The sequence below is a fragment of the Falco peregrinus genome, chromosome 6 (assembly GCF_023634155.1).
Source record: "Falco peregrinus isolate bFalPer1 chromosome 6, bFalPer1.pri, whole genome shotgun sequence".
NCBI classification, from domain to species: Eukaryota; Metazoa; Chordata; class Aves; order Falconiformes; family Falconidae; genus Falco; species Falco peregrinus.
In genome coordinates, this window is record NC_073726.1 from 33611134 (window position 1) to 33629497 (window position 18364).

Consider the following 18364-nt stretch of genomic DNA (forward strand, 5'->3'; position numbering starts at 1 on the left):
TATTCCATGTTACAAGTACTACAGCTGATTGCCTCTCTAATTCAGCACAGCTACATAAAAAAAATGAGAACTGCAACAGTGAAGCAGAAAAAGAAGCAAGCTCTCTCAAAGTCCTAAAAATGCATTTCAACTGATGTTATTAAAATGTATTATTTACTTGGTCTTCCCCTACATATAATTTCACAGAAGAAATTTTGTTTCTTTAATCTATACATGGAAACACTCTTAAACACCTTATGAAAAGTGTTTAAGATGCCAATTTCCACTTAGTTATTAAAATAAGTGATCAACATTTTCATTATTATAGTTGGTTTTTTTTAAATAGAGATATCTTGAGTCAAGACAACCATGATATAATACACCTCACCTTAACGAGGATTCAGTCACAAATCTCTACCACCCTCTCTCCCAAGAGGCATACGTTGCCCCACTAGCTTAAAGTGACCAAGAGACATATTAGGGCTAGGGAGACTTCCTATTGCCAAGATGAGCAGGTCTCCCCACTTCTCATGTTCTCCGAGCTGTGCAATAATTTCTGCAAAAGCAGCTGTTGGTCACAATGAGAAGTAACTTCTTACTGTTTCCAGTTGTGGCTAGTCAGCCAAAGTGCTTTCTAGCTACGTGATAATATTAACCAGCTCTCTGTTGACTGCAATGGCTGTTTAAACACCAAGCTGCCATGCAGACAAGTAAACTGCGCTCTGACTCTCTTAACCTGGGACTTACTCATCTTGGCTGTATAAATACAACGCCTTCCCGATAACTGGCTGTTGGCAGTCAAATCAGTCATTACAAATTCTTCTCACTGAAGTTATTTCAAAGGTACTTCTATTCTAAAATTATTGTGTGCATTACCTCTCTCTTTTAGAGAGGTGAAGAAGACTATTTAAGTCTGAAAAGCACATTTAAAATATCTATTTCCAGGTTTCAGCATACTGAAGTGCCACTTAAACAGAAGTCTAAAAACTTACACCATTCATGACCTTGGAGTAAACTATCAAGAAGGCAGTCTAGTTGCAAACCTCAAAACTCTCAGTATTAACTTCAAAACCAAGTAACTTCAGTTGAGCATGTTTGTATTTGTTACATACAATGTAGCTATTTCAAAAAAGGAAAATAAATCAAATTAAGATAAATTCTAATGCATTAAGTACATTTCATAGTACTAAACTGTACTAAAATTAAGTCATTTATATAGCTAGAACATTTACAACATTTTATACACTAAATTTTTTCAATAAATTCAAGTGTTTAGATCTTTAAAAGCAGAACATAGTAACACTGAGAACCAGTGCAGCAAAAGTCTTCATTTTCAAAACAATTTATTCTTATGCATAGACTTCTCTCCAGAAAAATAATTCTTTCAATTTCACATAGTACATGTTTCCTTGACCACAATGCTCTTTTGTGGCATTCGATTTTTCTTTCTAAGCCTGAAAAGACTGACTAGAAGCAATTAAGCCTTGCCAGCCCAGCAGGAAAGTTGCTCTGTTGCCATCTCTACAGGAGAAACAACCTAAAAGTATCACAGGGCATCTGCTGTCATCCACATCCCATGTTACAACCAATTCTTTTCCTATAACAGAAACTGTTTCGCTTTGTCTTTGAAGAAGGCCACTTATTAACCAAACATTTTTTTTTTCCCCACCTACTAGATAAGCCAGAGTGTTAGCTGGAGTAAAGATGCTGAAGAAGATACTAGAGGACATTACAAAAAAAAAAAAAAAAAAAAAAAAAAAGAAGAGAGAATGCTAACTTCATTATTTTGTCCAACGTGATTTTCTCTTTTCCATCAAATCAGGAGAAAAGCAGAACTTATACAATCTCTGTTCACCATTATACCACACAATCGCAGCAGGATTTTACTTACCAAATTGTAATGCTCAGACCTTGAAAAACTATAAAGGACAAGTCAAGTAGGCAGAGGCCAGAACAAAAGAAATTCACTGTCCTGAGAATTCACCTTGATGTGAAGATAGTAGACCAATGTATTTCTTTGCCTTCCGTGGCTGCCAGAAGGGGAAAATAGTCTCTCTTCTTGTTATCTAACAGTTATTAAAAGCAAACTGAGAAACTTGGGTTATTTTTCAGGCAGATGTTAATTTACCAGGGAACACTATTTCTCTTAAGCTGTGTTTCCCTGACCACTTCAAGCAGACAAACCAGCCTTCTGTTGTTCCCTTGAGTCCATACGAGCCAGTCAAGAGAGATGCCCATTTACTAGCAGTGTAAATTTATGTCCACCTGAAGTGACCATGAAACCACAGCCTTGTGATACTAATGCTTTCACAAAAAAGTTGACGGGAACACAGCAATCTCTTAGGTATTAACTATTAACCATGTAAATTCAAAAAAGTGAGAGATTATATTCCTTAGCCCCTCCTACAGTTTTTCTACTACTTTTACTAAGGACTTGAAGGCAATGACAGTACCCTTAATTTCATTTAAAAAATACGTATTTCAATCTCCTTTCATATTGATAGCATCTCTGGACTACTCTTTTTACACTGAAATGTTCAAATTTTGTTACATTAATGCAAAGCAGCTGAAATTATGAAAAAGTCAGATTTGAGATGAAAGCAAATGAGTAAGCAAACAGTTCTCTCCCTTTTTCCCCCAGTACATACATTAGCAGCTACAATCCATCTGTTTACTCTAAAGACTCACAAGTATAAACTGAAAGTGAACTCTATGTTTCCTGATTTACTAAGAAGTTAAGTTTGTATTTTACATTTAAGAACAGTTGAAACAATCCCTAAAATCCTGAAACATATATGGACATCACAACCTCCAACACCATACAACAGACTCTCCTAAACACAGTGTGAACCGTGGAAAAATGGATGACTTTAGATTTGCTTGAAAAGAAGATGCAAATACTGCTCATTTTGGAAGTAAATAATTTAAGACAAATTCCAGGAAAGCATATCAAATCTGAATCTTCACACAAACCAGTCAGCTTTCTGCAGTCCAGACACAGACTCCCAAGCTTAGAGTCAAAATTTATTACTTAATATTATTTATGCAACTTGACAGTTGCATGTTGGCTTATAGTAGCATGCTGGCTACTATTGGTGCCATTCTACAGGATATAACTCTTACCTGGCATTGTAAGTGCCTAGTTTATGACTGATCCACAGAGTAATTTTTGGGTTCCTAAGTCAATAAGCTGCCAGGAATGAAGACAGAAGAGAACCTGTATTTTGTGAATCACAGTAATACCTGACTCACCTGGTGATACATGATTTGGACCAAGTCACTGCAAACAATGTTCTTACACACTGCACTTGACTGACAAGACAAAATATAAGATAGCCTGAAGTAGGAGACCATCATAAGACCTACAATACATGAATCCAAAACAGATATGAGCTCAAGGTGTTATCTCAGAGTCTACTGAAGACAGCTAAAAAACACTTCCCTTGAACCTTCAACTTTTGATTTTGCAGTCCCTATCACAGCCTTAGGCATTTCAGAGATCAATTTGATTACTTACATCTGTGCTTGCAAAGCCTACTGGTTTGGTTAAACATCAACATAGCAGGAAACGAAAATTGTTGTATTCAACATGATTAACCTTCCCCCAGATGTCATGGCTTGTGATATACCAATATCTAGTCAACAGAACTCAACTGCTAGCTCCCTCTGCTTTTATAAAGACTATATATACACCAATGGAAAAAAACAGAAATCATATTTGAAAATTGAAAGTGCAAAGCTCTCCTAGCCATTCTATTCACAACACTGAAACGCAAAAGCACATTCTTAAAACTCACAAATTCAAATTATGTCCTTTTTAAAGAAAAAAATCTGCAATTGAAAATCAGTTTCTAATACAATAATACAGCAAATAAATGTTTTCTGAAGCATCTGTTGCTCAAATGAGAAAAGAGTAAACAAATTATTTGTATCTATCCAGCCAGGGGTCAAGTTCTGCCAAGTACCTCTGCAGTTATTTGGAAAGTAAGAATCAGAAAAAAAACCAAACAAACAGTATGGCAATTGTTTCATTTGACTATGTGCTACACCGTTGCAAACATAACCCTAAAGTAGAGAAGCTCTTCAAATACCATTGTGGTAATTCCTCCATCACAAGGACTGCAACAGTATATTAAACTATTAAGTTTGCAACAAGGACTCAGTACCACAACACACCATTTAAAAGTGAAAGAGCAAGCCTAAGTATGCAAGGATTTCAATCTAGTCAATAAAACTTGTTTAGACATCAAAACTCCTCCTAAGCCCGTACATGCTTGCGCATATTCACTCATTACAAGTTAAGTAAACAAGATGGCTCAGAATAAAACCATGCCAAATCTTTAAAACTAGCAAACATTTAACCTTTTCCACCACTTCCTCTGGCAAGTTTTATATTTTTAAATGTTTAGCATAGCAACTTATAAACCTGCCATTTAAAAAGCTGTGAATATAAATCACAATCTCTCTGTATACGCACTGATAACAAATACAATGCTTTCAACACAGCCACACAACCATGCAGTGCTGCCACGACAAGTGTGGGCCTTGCCATAAGTCAGCAGCAGGCTACCTGAACACAGCTGCCTGTACCCAGGCATCCCATGTCCTGCTCAGCCCCGCTAGGACCGACTGCAGGGGCGTGATGTCAGGGGAGTTTGCCCAGTGCTAGTCATTCTGCATCAGCAGCTAAGCTAGATAGAAAGCATAGGTACAACATTCAGACAGCATCTATTTTTGGACTTTAACAGAAGATTAAAACACAAAATACAGATTACTCCTCCAACCTGCTAGAGAGAAAGCTCTGCTTAGAAGTCCTATACTGACCAAGATTGCTTGCCCAGCATTATTAAAGGAACACGAATAAGCATTTTAAAAAGCGAAAAATAATTATTTTTATCATGTTTACATCATGCCTTTCACAGAACTTTGTGCACTGTCAGTTTCACTGTCACCATTTGGCTTTTAAGTTCTCACCAAAAATAGGAAAGAATTAATCTCCTCTAAATGCACACCCCCTCACAGAAATTCTAGGAGAATAGTTTAAATCCTTAGAACTACTATGATTTTTTCCAAACATATGACAGATTGCTAATAAAGTCACAACGTAACATTGAGCCTAGAACATACACCACGTTCACAAATGGCTTCAACAATATTGAAGTGTTATTTTTCCTTTTATGATGAAAACATTTATTCCAGGGAAATTTAATTTCACAACTATGATCCACTGTTAAAAACCACTAACAGCAAATTCAAAGATGAAAAGTCAACTGAAATCCAAATGCATTTATTTTTTGATATTTTGATCTCCACTGACAACAGTTCCTCCCCAGCTGCAAGTCAGGTAACCCAAATAGAGAGCAGAGGCCCTAATCTCCCTAATTTACAATAAGCAGGTTGCAAACACTAAATCTCTGCTTACTTCATCCTGTTTCAAGAAGCCAATTCCAAGCTTGATTTGAGCCAAATTAGCAGTTTACCATTGCTAAAAGAGAAAGGTCATTTCTCTGCCCACTCTCCCCCATGGCTCTTGGCTCCGTGCTCCTGTTGTCTAACTCAAGCTAGCTGTGGTACAGTGAGCCCACTCAATTAATTGTGGGGCAGGGGCATGGGGGGTGCAGAGAGGAGGAATTAAACAAGAAACAGAAAAACCCGATTCTTTTACAAGGACAGCAGGTTGAATCTGTTTTTCCTCCAAAAAGACTGGCTCCAGGGCCATTGGTAGAAGTAAAGCAAGTAAAGAGAATTAGCATGAACATTAAGCAAGTAAAGAGAATTAGCATGAACATTTTGGCAGCTGCCAATTGTTAATTTGACTAAATCATGGAACAACACACTCCAGCTTTTAAATATTCAAGGAAGTCAAGCTTACAGGATGAAGAAAATTATGCTATTTCTAGAAACTGGTAGAGTTGGTTGGCTTTAGAAGGTTGCAACAGACAGATTTTACTTATTTATAAAAATCAAATTTGGTTCTCCATTTAGTGCCAGGGGTCACTCTTTCTCGATGAGCTTCCCACTTCAGTGACTATCCTTTGACAGTGCCCTAATCACTCATCTGCATCTGTGACTAGTTCATCATTACTCATTAGTCACAGAATGTGCAGATTGCTTGCACAGATATGTAAGTAATGCAGGGTAGGAAAACTTGGAAGAGTGAGAGTAAGGCTAAAAAAAACGATAAAAGTTGTTTTGGAAAAAAGAAACAACACAGTAAAGGAGAAAAGCGAACATCCTCTGGAAAACAGGACCAATAAGATAGGGAAACAGAAGATAAAGCAAAATATGAAAAACTGCCAAAGGAAAAAGGGAAGTGCAGAAGAGAGGGGAACAAAAAGCAAGTACAGCTTCCAAGAACGAGCACTAACAATACCAGTATTCCCAATCACTTCTCAAAACCAAATGTCCAAGTAAAGTTATGCTCATTTCCCCTCAATGCTCAAATCTTTTAATCTTTTCCAATAAAAAAGCCAAAATGAAAAATGCTTAAGGAGAATTCTGAGAAAAGTATTCATAGAAAAAAATTATGAAATCATATATGAAAGAATATGACCAAAACTGAATTATTCTGAGATCGCCGTTTCATAATTCGCAATTATATATAGCAGGAGGATATGAATAGGTCAATATGCCTGCTTGGACATAAGGAAGGGAAGAAAATACTGCTGCTTACAGCTGCTACACATGGCTCTGGTAGGCATTAACAGATGGCTAGGACTGCTTTTCCTTTAATGTTATGCAATATTGCTGCAAGGAAGCAATACCACGATCAAAGTCAGACATTCAAATTCTGAATGATGACCAAGATAATTGACACTTGAAGAGAAAATACTAAGAATTTCTAAAAATAAAAATGTAGTAATAAAAGCATCACCTTCTATAAATTATTGCATACCATTGCCTTTGTTTCTTAATGAAAAGAGAAGAATATTTTTTTTTTTGATGACTATACTATTTCCATACCTGGCTATAGCTGAAAGAATCATGATAAAATCAGAAGTGACTGCAACTATTTCAAAGCAGCTTAACAATAAAATAATCCTTACGTGTGTTATATTTGACAGGGATTACTGAAGGTTAATATTAAAGAATTACCCTCCATTTGATTTCTCTGTTCTTCATTTGACAGAATATAGTGCTTTTTAGTAAACTTTCCCAGTTTTCCTCCTACCTTTTTTAAAGTGCAAGAATCTATACAGATTTATTTATAGTAATATGCATATTATAAACACCCACATTAGTTTATACACACTTAAACACTAGCCACTCATGCACTAGCATTAATAGAATAATGCTCCCAAAATAAGGACAAGCAAATACATTTAATGCATTCCTAAAAAAGATACTGCTGGTATTTATTTTGGCATTTTTAACTTAGAAGTTCCTCTTCTAAAGCTTATGGTAACTTTCCTGCCCCTACCCCTTCACCTAATTCTGCAACACAGTCACAGAAACAGAGGCTAAAGTGATCATGTATTAATTTTAGAGATGATCACATTAAATTCTTTACAGACTTGAAAATAGCAGCTTTTTCTTCTCTAGAAACAGCAGTAAATTTAGGATAAAATCAGTGAAACAGCTAAGCTGACTAACTGTTGACTGTCTTCAAGTGGCAGCTGCCTGAACCTTCTCACACTCAAGTGAAGTCCTAGCCAGAAAAAAAAAAAATGAAATAAAAAAATCTGCAGGGCTGTACAGGTCCACAAGTTTGAGGAGCCAGAGCTTTCAGCAGCTATGAGCTGTTAAGATTGTCTGAACTCAGATGATGCATATACACCTTCAGTTTAGCTAATACATGCCAGAAAACTTCCATCTATACCAATTACATTCTCCATGAAAAAAAGTGCACAATACCAATTATCTTAACTGGCCATATTATACATTAAAAAACACTGAACTGTTTGGGTTGCAATTATATACTGTCTGAGTTGCCTTACTTTGACCTTTACAATTTATGCTGGAATTGTCCCTGCCCCCTATTATAGCATTAAATTACATAAATTGAGTATGACATGACAAACCCCCCTTCCATTCAATGCCAATTCTGTCGCCATTTTCCATTACTTTTCACAATTGACAGCATCCCATGAAGTCTGTTTGGTTTCCCCTCTTTAATTTTTTGGCCTATTTGCATGGTTTCTTGACATGCCAAATGAAAAGATGCATTTATGAAAATCCCTGGAGAAGCCAATCATAGAATGGAAAAAACCCCATACCTAATACTCTGATTTTTTTGTGAAAGCAAGTCACAGTTTAAGTCTACAATCCTTTCTTTAAAAAGCAGCAAAATAGATTGAGAAAAGCCTCAAACATGGTAAAGTAGTCCTTTTGCTGATACTGAGTTCCACCCACAAGCAACAGAGAGAATAATCCTGCATACTTGCCAATGTAGATCTGATTTTTTTACATGAGTTAGAGATGCTCAACTAGAGCCCTTTACCCAGCCACTTTATACAAAGGTCAGAGAACATGTGAATTAAAGCATAGCTGGTAATGAGCAAGTTTTATTTCTTCAAAGCAAGCATCCACAACCAATGGACAGCTTTCTAGTCATTTACTTACAGACGATGCTAAATTGAACAGTGTTATGCTTTAGGAAGCAACAGCTTCACAAGTAGGCTTTTCAGAAGGCCTTGTATTTGCACACAGTGTCAGCAACAAGTGTTATTTAAAACAGCTGCATTGACTAGCATTTGTAATGGTTAAAAAAAATGGAAAGCTTAAAATGCTATGGTTTAAAATTTACTTGAAAGTTTTGTTTTAGTCAGCAACTTACATTAACATGTACATACATCCTTTTGGCTCTCTTTTCAAGGAGTCTTACCTTGTGTTCTCAGCCAAAATCTCAGGATTTCAACAGAAATAAAAATGGGGCTTTTTTCCCCAAGTGGTTTAAACAGGTCTAGGTCTCAAGAGTATATGAGCTTACACAAGTCTCAACATTAAAAAAAAAAATCCCTGAGACATCTAGCACTAGTAGGAAGTCATCATGAGATAAAACTTATAACCAGTTATGCATTTCACTGTTTTAAAGTGCTAAACATCAAAAATACATACTTAGGTGCATCTAGCTCAATCCTGATCCTCAGCTACTTGGAGAAAAAAAAAAAAAAAAACAACCACTCCTCAAAATTCCCAGAAAAGGATATTCTTAAAATTCTTTTTCAAAGATCAAGGTTCTTGATTCAATTTTCAAACCTGGTAACATCACGTACTCAACAAAAAGTATAGTGAAAGTTCTGCTTTATTCATCAAGTATTTGCCAAAGCCACTCTCAAATGTAAATTATGCTCCTTAGTGAGTTTACAGCTAATTCATCTCCGAGGAACAGCAAAAAAATTACATCAAGTATTAGAGGACTGGCAAGTGCACATGACAGAATGAACCGTCAGCCTAGCTATGGACCCTCTTTTCTCCTTGGCCGATACAGAAAAAAAGAAAGCTAGTATAAGCTGCACTCGGTCTTCACAGAAAACTTCAGTTTCCCATTCCTACCACAACCTGAACCAGCAAATGGACCTTCAAATCAACAGCCAACTAAGCAAATTCTCATTCCCACTTTGGATAAACACAGGCTGGTTCATCTACCACAACTAGGAAGTGCATAAAAGGTGCTTCTAGTCATGCTGATAGTTGATTTTCTGCAGCATATCAAACAGCTTAGTAAATCTGTGGTATAAATAGGACTGTTCTAAACTGTCAGACAACTCCTAACCTTCCAAACTGGTCACACCAGCTCACCCTCTACTTTCTATCAGTACTGTAGTGCACTTGATCCTACAATGGATTAGGCATAGTGAACTGGCAGAAAGTGATTCACAAGTTTGGGTTTTTTTTATTGGATGCATTTTCTACAGATCTAGTTCCCTGAACTGGTTTATCCTGGGACCAGACCAGCATCACTGGCAGACACATGCAGCTGGAAGTGTTTAAAGGTAGGTTTCACAACCACCTTAGGTCAAGTTAAAACTGATGTGCCATCAGAAGGAGCGGTCACACTCACAGTCCTGGCTGCACATTCTTGGTTACCTCTTACAAGTTCTCACAACAGCACAGTAATGGTTTCAGTTAGATCAGGTCATACACTCACAAAGCAAGAAGTATTCCAGTTCACCTACTGGCCACACAACTGCAAGAGCTAGTCCCAGGAAGGGTAAGGGACTGTGTCTGGGCTCCACTGTGGTTTTAGACCATGTTTTTTAACATGTGATTGAGTTTAAAAAAACATCACAACCTTCAAAACCGGCAGTTCAAGTGTTTTCAAAGCACACTCTGATGTCCTTCCTCTCTTGCTACTGTGCTCCCCCCTTCCTAAGTCATCCCTTGATCTTGAACAGCATTCCAAGCTCTGACCACAGCATTCCCACTACCCTCCAATTTTGGTACCTCCCCCCTTACAGGGGCAATTAAGGAAACACTTCTGAAGACCTCAGGTCATCCTACAAGTGTAGGAAGAAACTACTAGATTTCAAAATTGCACAAGACAAATTGTAGTCTAACGTTACACCACGTACTACTGGGCATGACAGACCCGAAGGTTTTCAATTCAGCCAGACTCCCCCTGACTTCAGAAAAAGCCTTCAACTTTGTTCTACAGTCTCATTTGTAACAGACCCCAGTGTCTCTCCCAACTACAAGGACACTGTGAAAGTCAAATCTTTATCTCGTACTGTCTTTGAAAAGCAGCAGAGGACAGCATGCCTGCTGAAATACCAATTACTGATGCCACTCCCATTGAAACATGTCAGTATCACTGGCAATACTACCCAGTTTTCAAGCCAACAGCAAACAAACATTTTCCTCTTTAATTCTGTAAACTGGATTCTGCAAAGTTAAAATGTAACCCTCTTCCACATTTATAATGTCTCACTACGTTCCTAAGCAAGCAGGTAAACACAGTGAAATAAACACTTGTTGAAAAACTGAAAATGTGTGAAAACTGGGAGAAATAAAAGTCTGTGTTTAACAAGTAAAAGCAAACTAAGCCAACACAAATTCAGGTCAAACAAGACATTTATCACTGATGCTTTAAGAGGGCCTGTTTCAGAAAGCGAAAAATCCACTACTGTCCAAATCAGAAGAAAATACATTAAAAAAATAGATTTCAACTGTTTACAGTTTTTCAAGTGTTTTCAAGATGCCTGAGAAGCCATAATGCTACCACTGAGAAAAAGCCCAGAGTGACGAAAATCTGCATACAAGGGAAGTGAAAACAACTGTAAAAAAAAAAAAAAAAACCAAAAAAACAAACCACCAGCAAGAGAAGCATTGACAATGAGTGTCACAAATTAGAAAAATATGGCCAACTGAAAGGCAAAAGGACACAAGACATTCCTATCCCCAGAAGGGCAAGCAGCATCCTAACAACAAAAGAAATGGACAAAAATTGTCAAGATTACAACATAAGAATGATAGAACTGTCAATAACAACAGAAAGCCTCAAAATCTGAAAATATTCAATAAGTACAGAACAAAAACACCAGGAAAAAGCCAGAACATTTAAATCTTATACTGTTGCCATGACAAAATGCTTTCTTATGTAACAACAAATATTATTAAGCTTCTTTAAAGTACAGGTTGTTTAGGTCAACTATGTAGTCCAAAAGATTCAAATACTGTTCTTCATTAAGCATGAAGAAACTCCAGTGATCTGGATAAAAAATATGGGTTATAAACATTCACCATTTTAAGTTGTTTCTGGCTTTTCCAAGTTTGACACAGAATTAACAAAAAAGCAAAGACTAGTAAGGCTAAGTACCATGACTTCACAGAATAATAAACCCAGCACTTGCCGTTTATACAGAAGTAGTAATGGTCAAACACATTTAATGTATGAAGTGGTTGATTTAGTATTGTTGATACTTTGATTAAGAAATTAGAATATAAAGTTAACGTAGTCTATCCTGTATGTATTAAAAACTAGAAGTCAACAAGCTTTATTCTTACGATTCTTTTTGTGACTATTACACATACTGTCCTAGTTAAGGACCACGTTGGCTAAAAAACTCTCTCTTGCGCTTTTCAGTAGCTCATGTTTTTAAAACCTCAGGGGAGTGTCAATACAAAAATATTATTGAGAGGACACTATGCATCCTACAGAGCTTGGATTTTTACCCCACCCTACTTCATGCTTGGCTGCAACTCAAGAGTAGAGGTAACTTACATTGTGGGGGAAGGAAGGGGGACAAATAATACCTGATACTATGTAGCTTATATTACTTGGGGAAGGTTGGGACAGGCCAGGATAAGGTTTTTTAAATACCAACAAAAGCAAAGTCTTATCTAAATGCAGATCCATCCTGGTAACTATCCAGAAAGCATTGACAAGAATTGGAGGTGAGTATTATCAGGGCACTAGCTTCCAGTGTGCAGTTCCCAGCAAGACCAGTAGAATGGTCTACACATACGGAGAATGCCAAGTAAGAATGTGGAAGTTGCTTTACTACTGCAATTGGCCCTAGTGTAGCTACTAGAACAGTGCTCTGTTCTCAAGTTCGCCAATACAGCAGCTATTGAACTCAGAGCAATGCCATGAAAACACTGGAAGAATGAAAAAACACAACTTTAAAGACAGACTCAAAAGGATCAGCAGGACTGCAGACCATAACATCAGTGTAGGGATCCGACAACCATCAGCATATTAAATAAATACAGACAGACCTATATTTGGATAGATCTCTCTCAAGATGTAATGAATGGAAACAAATTAAATTGAGACTAGAAATAAGTTTGAGTCTTAGACAAATTAATTTGGGGGCAACTTTTCCAGCCACACCATACTATCTGTTGCTATAGGATTTTATTTTCTCTTTTACTTTAGAAGTAGTATCCCAGCTATAAAAGAATTAGTTCATTAAAAAAACCTCAATGCCTGTTATTAGAAGGTTGGATTACATCTGCAGTCCCCTCTGGCCTCAAACTATGAAACTAATAACCATGACAGACAAAGCAAGACAGAAACTTCAATATCAAACACGCTAATTTGCCTGAGACTTCATGGTTCCGACCTTCTTTTTAAATAATACAATAAAAAAAATAACTGATCTTTGAATGAGCTCACAAATGTAAACTTAGTCCCTGAAGTGATCTTGACTAAACTACAGATTAAATCTCATACCTTTACAGGACTATTAAGAACAATCTGCACCCCAACACAGCCTACCAGTATCAATAGAAATCCACAGGAAACAGTCAAGACTGTAAAATCAAGCTTTTCACTGATACTTCAAACAGAAGAAACTAGACCTAAAGTTATCTACAGTAAGTTTACCTATTTTCTTCACACCACCACCAAGGAATACAAGGAGGTATTTTGCTTCTAACTTCCTAGGTAGTTACAAATTGAACCACAGGGAGAGAAACAAAGATAAAAATGAAGGCTTTGAGCTGGGATAATTCCTGACAGAATCCATCACCCTTAAAATTTTCATCCAACTTTGCAGGAAGATTTTTCTCTGACTTCAGAGTAAGTCAAAGAAAAAAAAGAAAAAAACCCACAAACCACCAAAAAAAATCCCCCAAACCCCTACTTCCACAGTCAAGACTTTTCTAATGCCAAAAGAGATCTGTAACAATCAGTAACTTCCATCTCTCTCAAACATATCCCACACAACCTAACAACATTAGTGAATGCACTACACAGCAGTAACAAAAGAGATCTTCCACCCTAGTAACAGTTCTTACCATTTAGGAAGAGATGCAGCCCTGAACAGATGAAATACCTTAGAAGTTCAGGCTGTATTAGGTCACACACCAAGAATATTTTCCAAACAAACAGGAGCAGTACAAACAAAATCCACTTCCCGAAGATCACACACACACTACATTTCAAAATAAAACATCCAAGCCTACAGTCACCTACCCAGTTCAAGAAGTTGTTCTTGTTTAGAAGATCCAAGGAATTTATAGTCAGAAGGCCTATTAAAATAATTTAGTCAAAGGACAAGTATGAGTTGCATTCCCATACTAGGGCTACACTGTATAAATGGAAGCAGTACTTGCCATTGTAACTGTCACCAGAAACCTGAACACTGGGAGATGGAAACCACCAAAACTACTTAGTCCAGTGTTACTGTTCCATCCTAGGGTACTCTGCATCTCTTACAATGGAGCAACCATATCACACTGTAGGGCAGTCAATGCCCTGCCCACCCCAAGATCTATACCCAAAAGGACCCCCTCTCCTCGGTCATCTATGTACTCTGCAATCCTAGAATTCATGTATATAAAAGAGGCGGTAGATCACTCACAAAATCAGTCACTTCAACACAGTCTACACTCCTTCATATTCATGGATTTGAAACACCACCCAATTATCCACATGCAGAATTCAAAAGCTTGCATTTGGTCTCTAGAAAGACATCCAAACTCAAGCTGAAAACATCAAGAGCTTGAATATCCTTCTTCGTTACAATGATTACTCACCCTCACCATTCACTGCTTGCACCTTTCAATTTGATCCCATTCAGCTTCACTTTCCAGCCTTGGATGTTGTTAAGTATAAACTGAATAAAGCACTGCATCTCAGTAAGAAAGTATTTGCATGAGGAAAAAAGGTGCTCCTCACTATGATACAGTGAAAGGCTTGAAAAACCCTGTTCATGTTAAGGCATCGCTAAAATAATTCTTAACTCTTTTCAATACTCTTCATTGTTTAACAATGACTTTTAAAGACAAAACTTCATCCTTAATGTTACCACATACTTAGCCAAAAATAATCTCCTTGTTCCTAATCAGTAAACCACCTTTAAAAAAATATTCAAGGAATACATTACAATTTTTTTTAATCAAAGCATTATACTGGGAGCTTCTGCTGAACTGCCTGTTCATATTTATACCCTACCAGTCAATAAATTTCAGGATACAATCCTATGTCTATGTTCCTTATCTTCAATGCACTACTTTGAATATGGCTGCTATAAGGTGCACTTTGTCCTACTAGCGTAATTTCACATGAATTCTAGATGTTTTTTTACAATTGTGCTGTCCTTCCGGCATAGTACCTATCCATCTCTTCACCTGCAAGTTTTATTAATGGCAATTTTGTTATCACTTCCAAATCATTCACGGAGAATGGGGGGTGGGAATAAAAAATATTCAGTCTAAAAGATTAACTTTTCTAAGACTTTCAGGAACAATGACGTTCAGGAATAGTTCTCTCCAGCAACTATTTCCAAAATATATCAGTTACCCAGCAGCTCTCCATCCATTTATCATATACTGTAAGATGATTCTATTAGTATTATACAAGCAATTGACATTATTTGTTGTACTTCAGCACTAAAATGGTATTTGTATGCTTTGCTGTTCCACTAGTAAACTTATAATGATGCTATTAGCAAACAGTGGGATCTACACTGTCATAGTAAACTGAACTTGTGATAAGAAGAAAGAATAAGTGTCCTTTGAAACAAGAGTCTACTATATGTTTGGCTTGCTTTCAGGTGGGAGAGAGGGAGAGGCCCACAAACTCAGTCAGCAAGACACCACACCAAAAGCAGCCCCCCACCACCAGTTTCATAAAGCATGCATGTTTTCAGCAGTGTTTCTACCTCTTCTTACCAAAATTCCTTGAAACACTTTAAGCTGTGCCTTTCACAAATAAACATGTCTTCCAGCACGCCAGTACTTCACTAATTTTTCACTATTTCCGAGAACATCTTTCCTGCAACATTAATACTGTGTTCATAATATCTCATGGTAAAATGCAAAGCCATAATGCCCGCATAAAAAATACTTTCCTTCAAAAAAAGCCCATCAAAAAACTTTGAAAGTAATTCAGATTAGTCAAAATAAAGAGACAGTAAGAAGCAAACATCTCATTAAAAAAAAAAGCACAGAAAAAATATCTGAAAGATGCATGACACAAATAACAGTAGCATTAAAACATAAGAAACTAGGAAAGATTTTGACAGTCCTATAAAAAGCATCAGTTTTATATGTATACAAATGTAAGAATGGATTACATGCTCCAACGTCACTACTTACATAAGGACATGGTGCTACTTTCTTAAAAAGGGGAAATCACCAAGTATTAAGACCCCTGACCTTCAAAAATGACTGAACATAGAGGTACTACGTTGTTTAGTGGACAAGTCTATAATGATACAGCTCTGCTGCGGTACAAAATCCTCAAGCTTTTAACAGACACTCCAGAAATACTCACTTAACAGCCAGTTTCACCACCAACATTAGAAACATCCTTCTCTTTTAAAGCTTATCGGCACAAAGAGATTTTAAGAACTACAGGAACACCCACTGAAATCTGTGTAAATACTACCCTGAGAATAAGATATAGTTAGATACTCAGCATTTCTAGAAAAATCAAATTAAAAACCCTCAAGACTAGTTAGACGAGCGATATTTATTGCATATTAAAAGATTCAGGTTGGTATTACAGCACACAACATGTATTAACTTCCTCATTTTTTGTACACACTCGACTTTATACACCAAAGGAACAGCATAAAATTCTGTCAGATTGCTTAACTACTGAAAATCACCAAATTAAATTGCAATATTTTTGTTCACTACATAGTAATTACTCAAAGCTGATTTAAGAAACACAATCTTTTAAAACACAATGGTTTCCTAACAGCCTGTAGATGCTTTTCACTCCAGTTTATAGTTTTAGACTGCCCATCTAGAGTTTCTACAAGTTAAGAACATTTTCTTTCAAAGAACATCAACATCCAACAGTCTGGATCATTACTGAAGACTTCTGTCACTTCTGGAAAACATCAGACACTGCAAGTGAGGATACTTCTCTGGTTAGTCTGGTGAAACGTAGCAACAGTCTTCGCACACCACTTAAAATATCCAAAAAACCCACAAAACCCACCAACAACTACAAAATCAAGAAACTTATTTGGGGTGCGCTGCCTTGCTACTTAACCTTCAGAACAGACAGGTCTATTTTAAAATCATAAGTGAGTAAATTCTGGAGAGGTAGAGAAGAGTGGGTAGGATACACAATCGTGTGTAAAGACCTACAGAGCCCCTTCAGTCATCATGAAAACCCGAAGTGTCATTAAGACGTTGTTTAAGCAAAAAAAGAGTACCATCTGTTTAGCAAAACTGGAGCCTGACATATGCACTAATCTTTCTGCAGGCTGAAAAAACAATCCTTACAATCCTTAACGTATCAGGAGAAAAGTCTGCACGTAGAAGACTTCTCTAAACTGTCTGAAGTATGCTTCAAAGCATTCATACTAGTCCTCAAGAATGCACACACACTGTTGACAAAGGCGGGTGGCACAAAACAAGGGTAAAAACATGAAACAAAACGACCTCTACATGTTACCTGTAAACATTCCTGCCGCCGCCTGGCCAACAGATTGGAAAAAACGGACCGTTTGCTTCCAAAATACCGCCCCCCCCCCTCCCGGCCACTCAGGGAGCGCTGGGCCGGATGGGACTAGGCCAGTGCCAGCAAAACACAAGAGATAACATTATTCCTCCTCCTCCGAACCGCTTCCCCCGGGCTGCTGAGCAGCAGCCCCCGCCGGGGCGGCGGAGACGGGCGCCGAGCCCGGCTGGGCACCGAGCGCTGCGGCTCTGGGACGCGGTGCCGCGGCACCACCCCGGGGCGGCTCTGCCCGCGGAGCAGCGGCTGGGTGGCGGCGGGCCGGGGTCGGGCGGGCCCCCACCGCCCTACTCCCCCCCCCGGCCCAGGGTCGGCCGGGTCCGCCGCCGCCAGGGAGGCCGCCGTAACAGGGCCCGCGGCGGGCCTTGCCCCGCTCCCCGCCACCGGCACCCGCAACCTTCTCCCCGCCTAGCCGCTCTCTGCCGCGACCCGGCCCGGCCCGGCCCAGCCCAGCCCAGCCCACCCCGGCCCGCCGCCGCCGTGCACACCCAGGCCGGCGGCGGGGGGCGGCGGCGCACCTCCCGCCCTCCGCGCACCCCGCCCGCTCGCCTGACCCCGGCCGCGCCCTGAACCCGTGCACGCCGCCGCCGCCACCGCCGCCCGGCGGGGTGCCCTCACCTCCGGGTGCAGGATGGGGACGCAGCCCGCTTCTTTCTCGTACTCCTCCAGAGGCGCCGCCATCTTGGTGGGAGCCCGGCGCCCGCTGCATGCCGGGTAATGCGCGCGCGCCCGCCGCGCTTCCCCCCCTCACGGCAGGCGCGCGCGCGCACCGCCCCCTGGCGCCCCCGGCGGGGGAAGGGCGCGCAGCCGCGGGGCGGAGCGGGGCCGGTGAGGGGGCGCGGGGGGGGAGGCCCGGCACTGCCACCCCCGGCCGCCCTGCAGCGCCCGCGCCGCCCGGCCGCCGGAGCTCGGCCGCTCCCCGGCGGCTTCGGCAAGGGCGGTGCCGGGGAGCCGCCTCCGCTGGGAGCTACGGGCGGCGGCGCGACGGCGCTAACGGGCCTCGGGGCCCCGGCGGCGGCC

At 39.4% G+C, this 18364-nt stretch overlaps 1 protein-coding gene across 3 annotated transcripts in view; it reads right to left on the minus strand.

The window, feature by feature from the left end:
• The window catches only part of ZDHHC17 (zinc finger DHHC-type palmitoyltransferase 17), a 71905-nt gene extending 53809 nt beyond the window's left edge, over positions 1-18096 (minus strand). For 2 of the 3 annotated variants that reach the window (XR_008747743.1, XM_055807774.1), the window contains exon 1: positions 17963-18095. Coding sequence is in view for 2 of the 3 variants with exons in the window: in XM_055807774.1 (XP_055663749.1) it covers positions 17963-18025 (63 nt within the window). In the remaining variant the exon portion in view is untranslated. Of the gene's footprint in view, positions 1-17962 lie in introns of all 3 variants that reach the window. The other variant, XM_055807775.1, reaches the window with a different exon arrangement.
• Between the last annotated feature and the right edge of the window lie 268 nt (positions 18097-18364).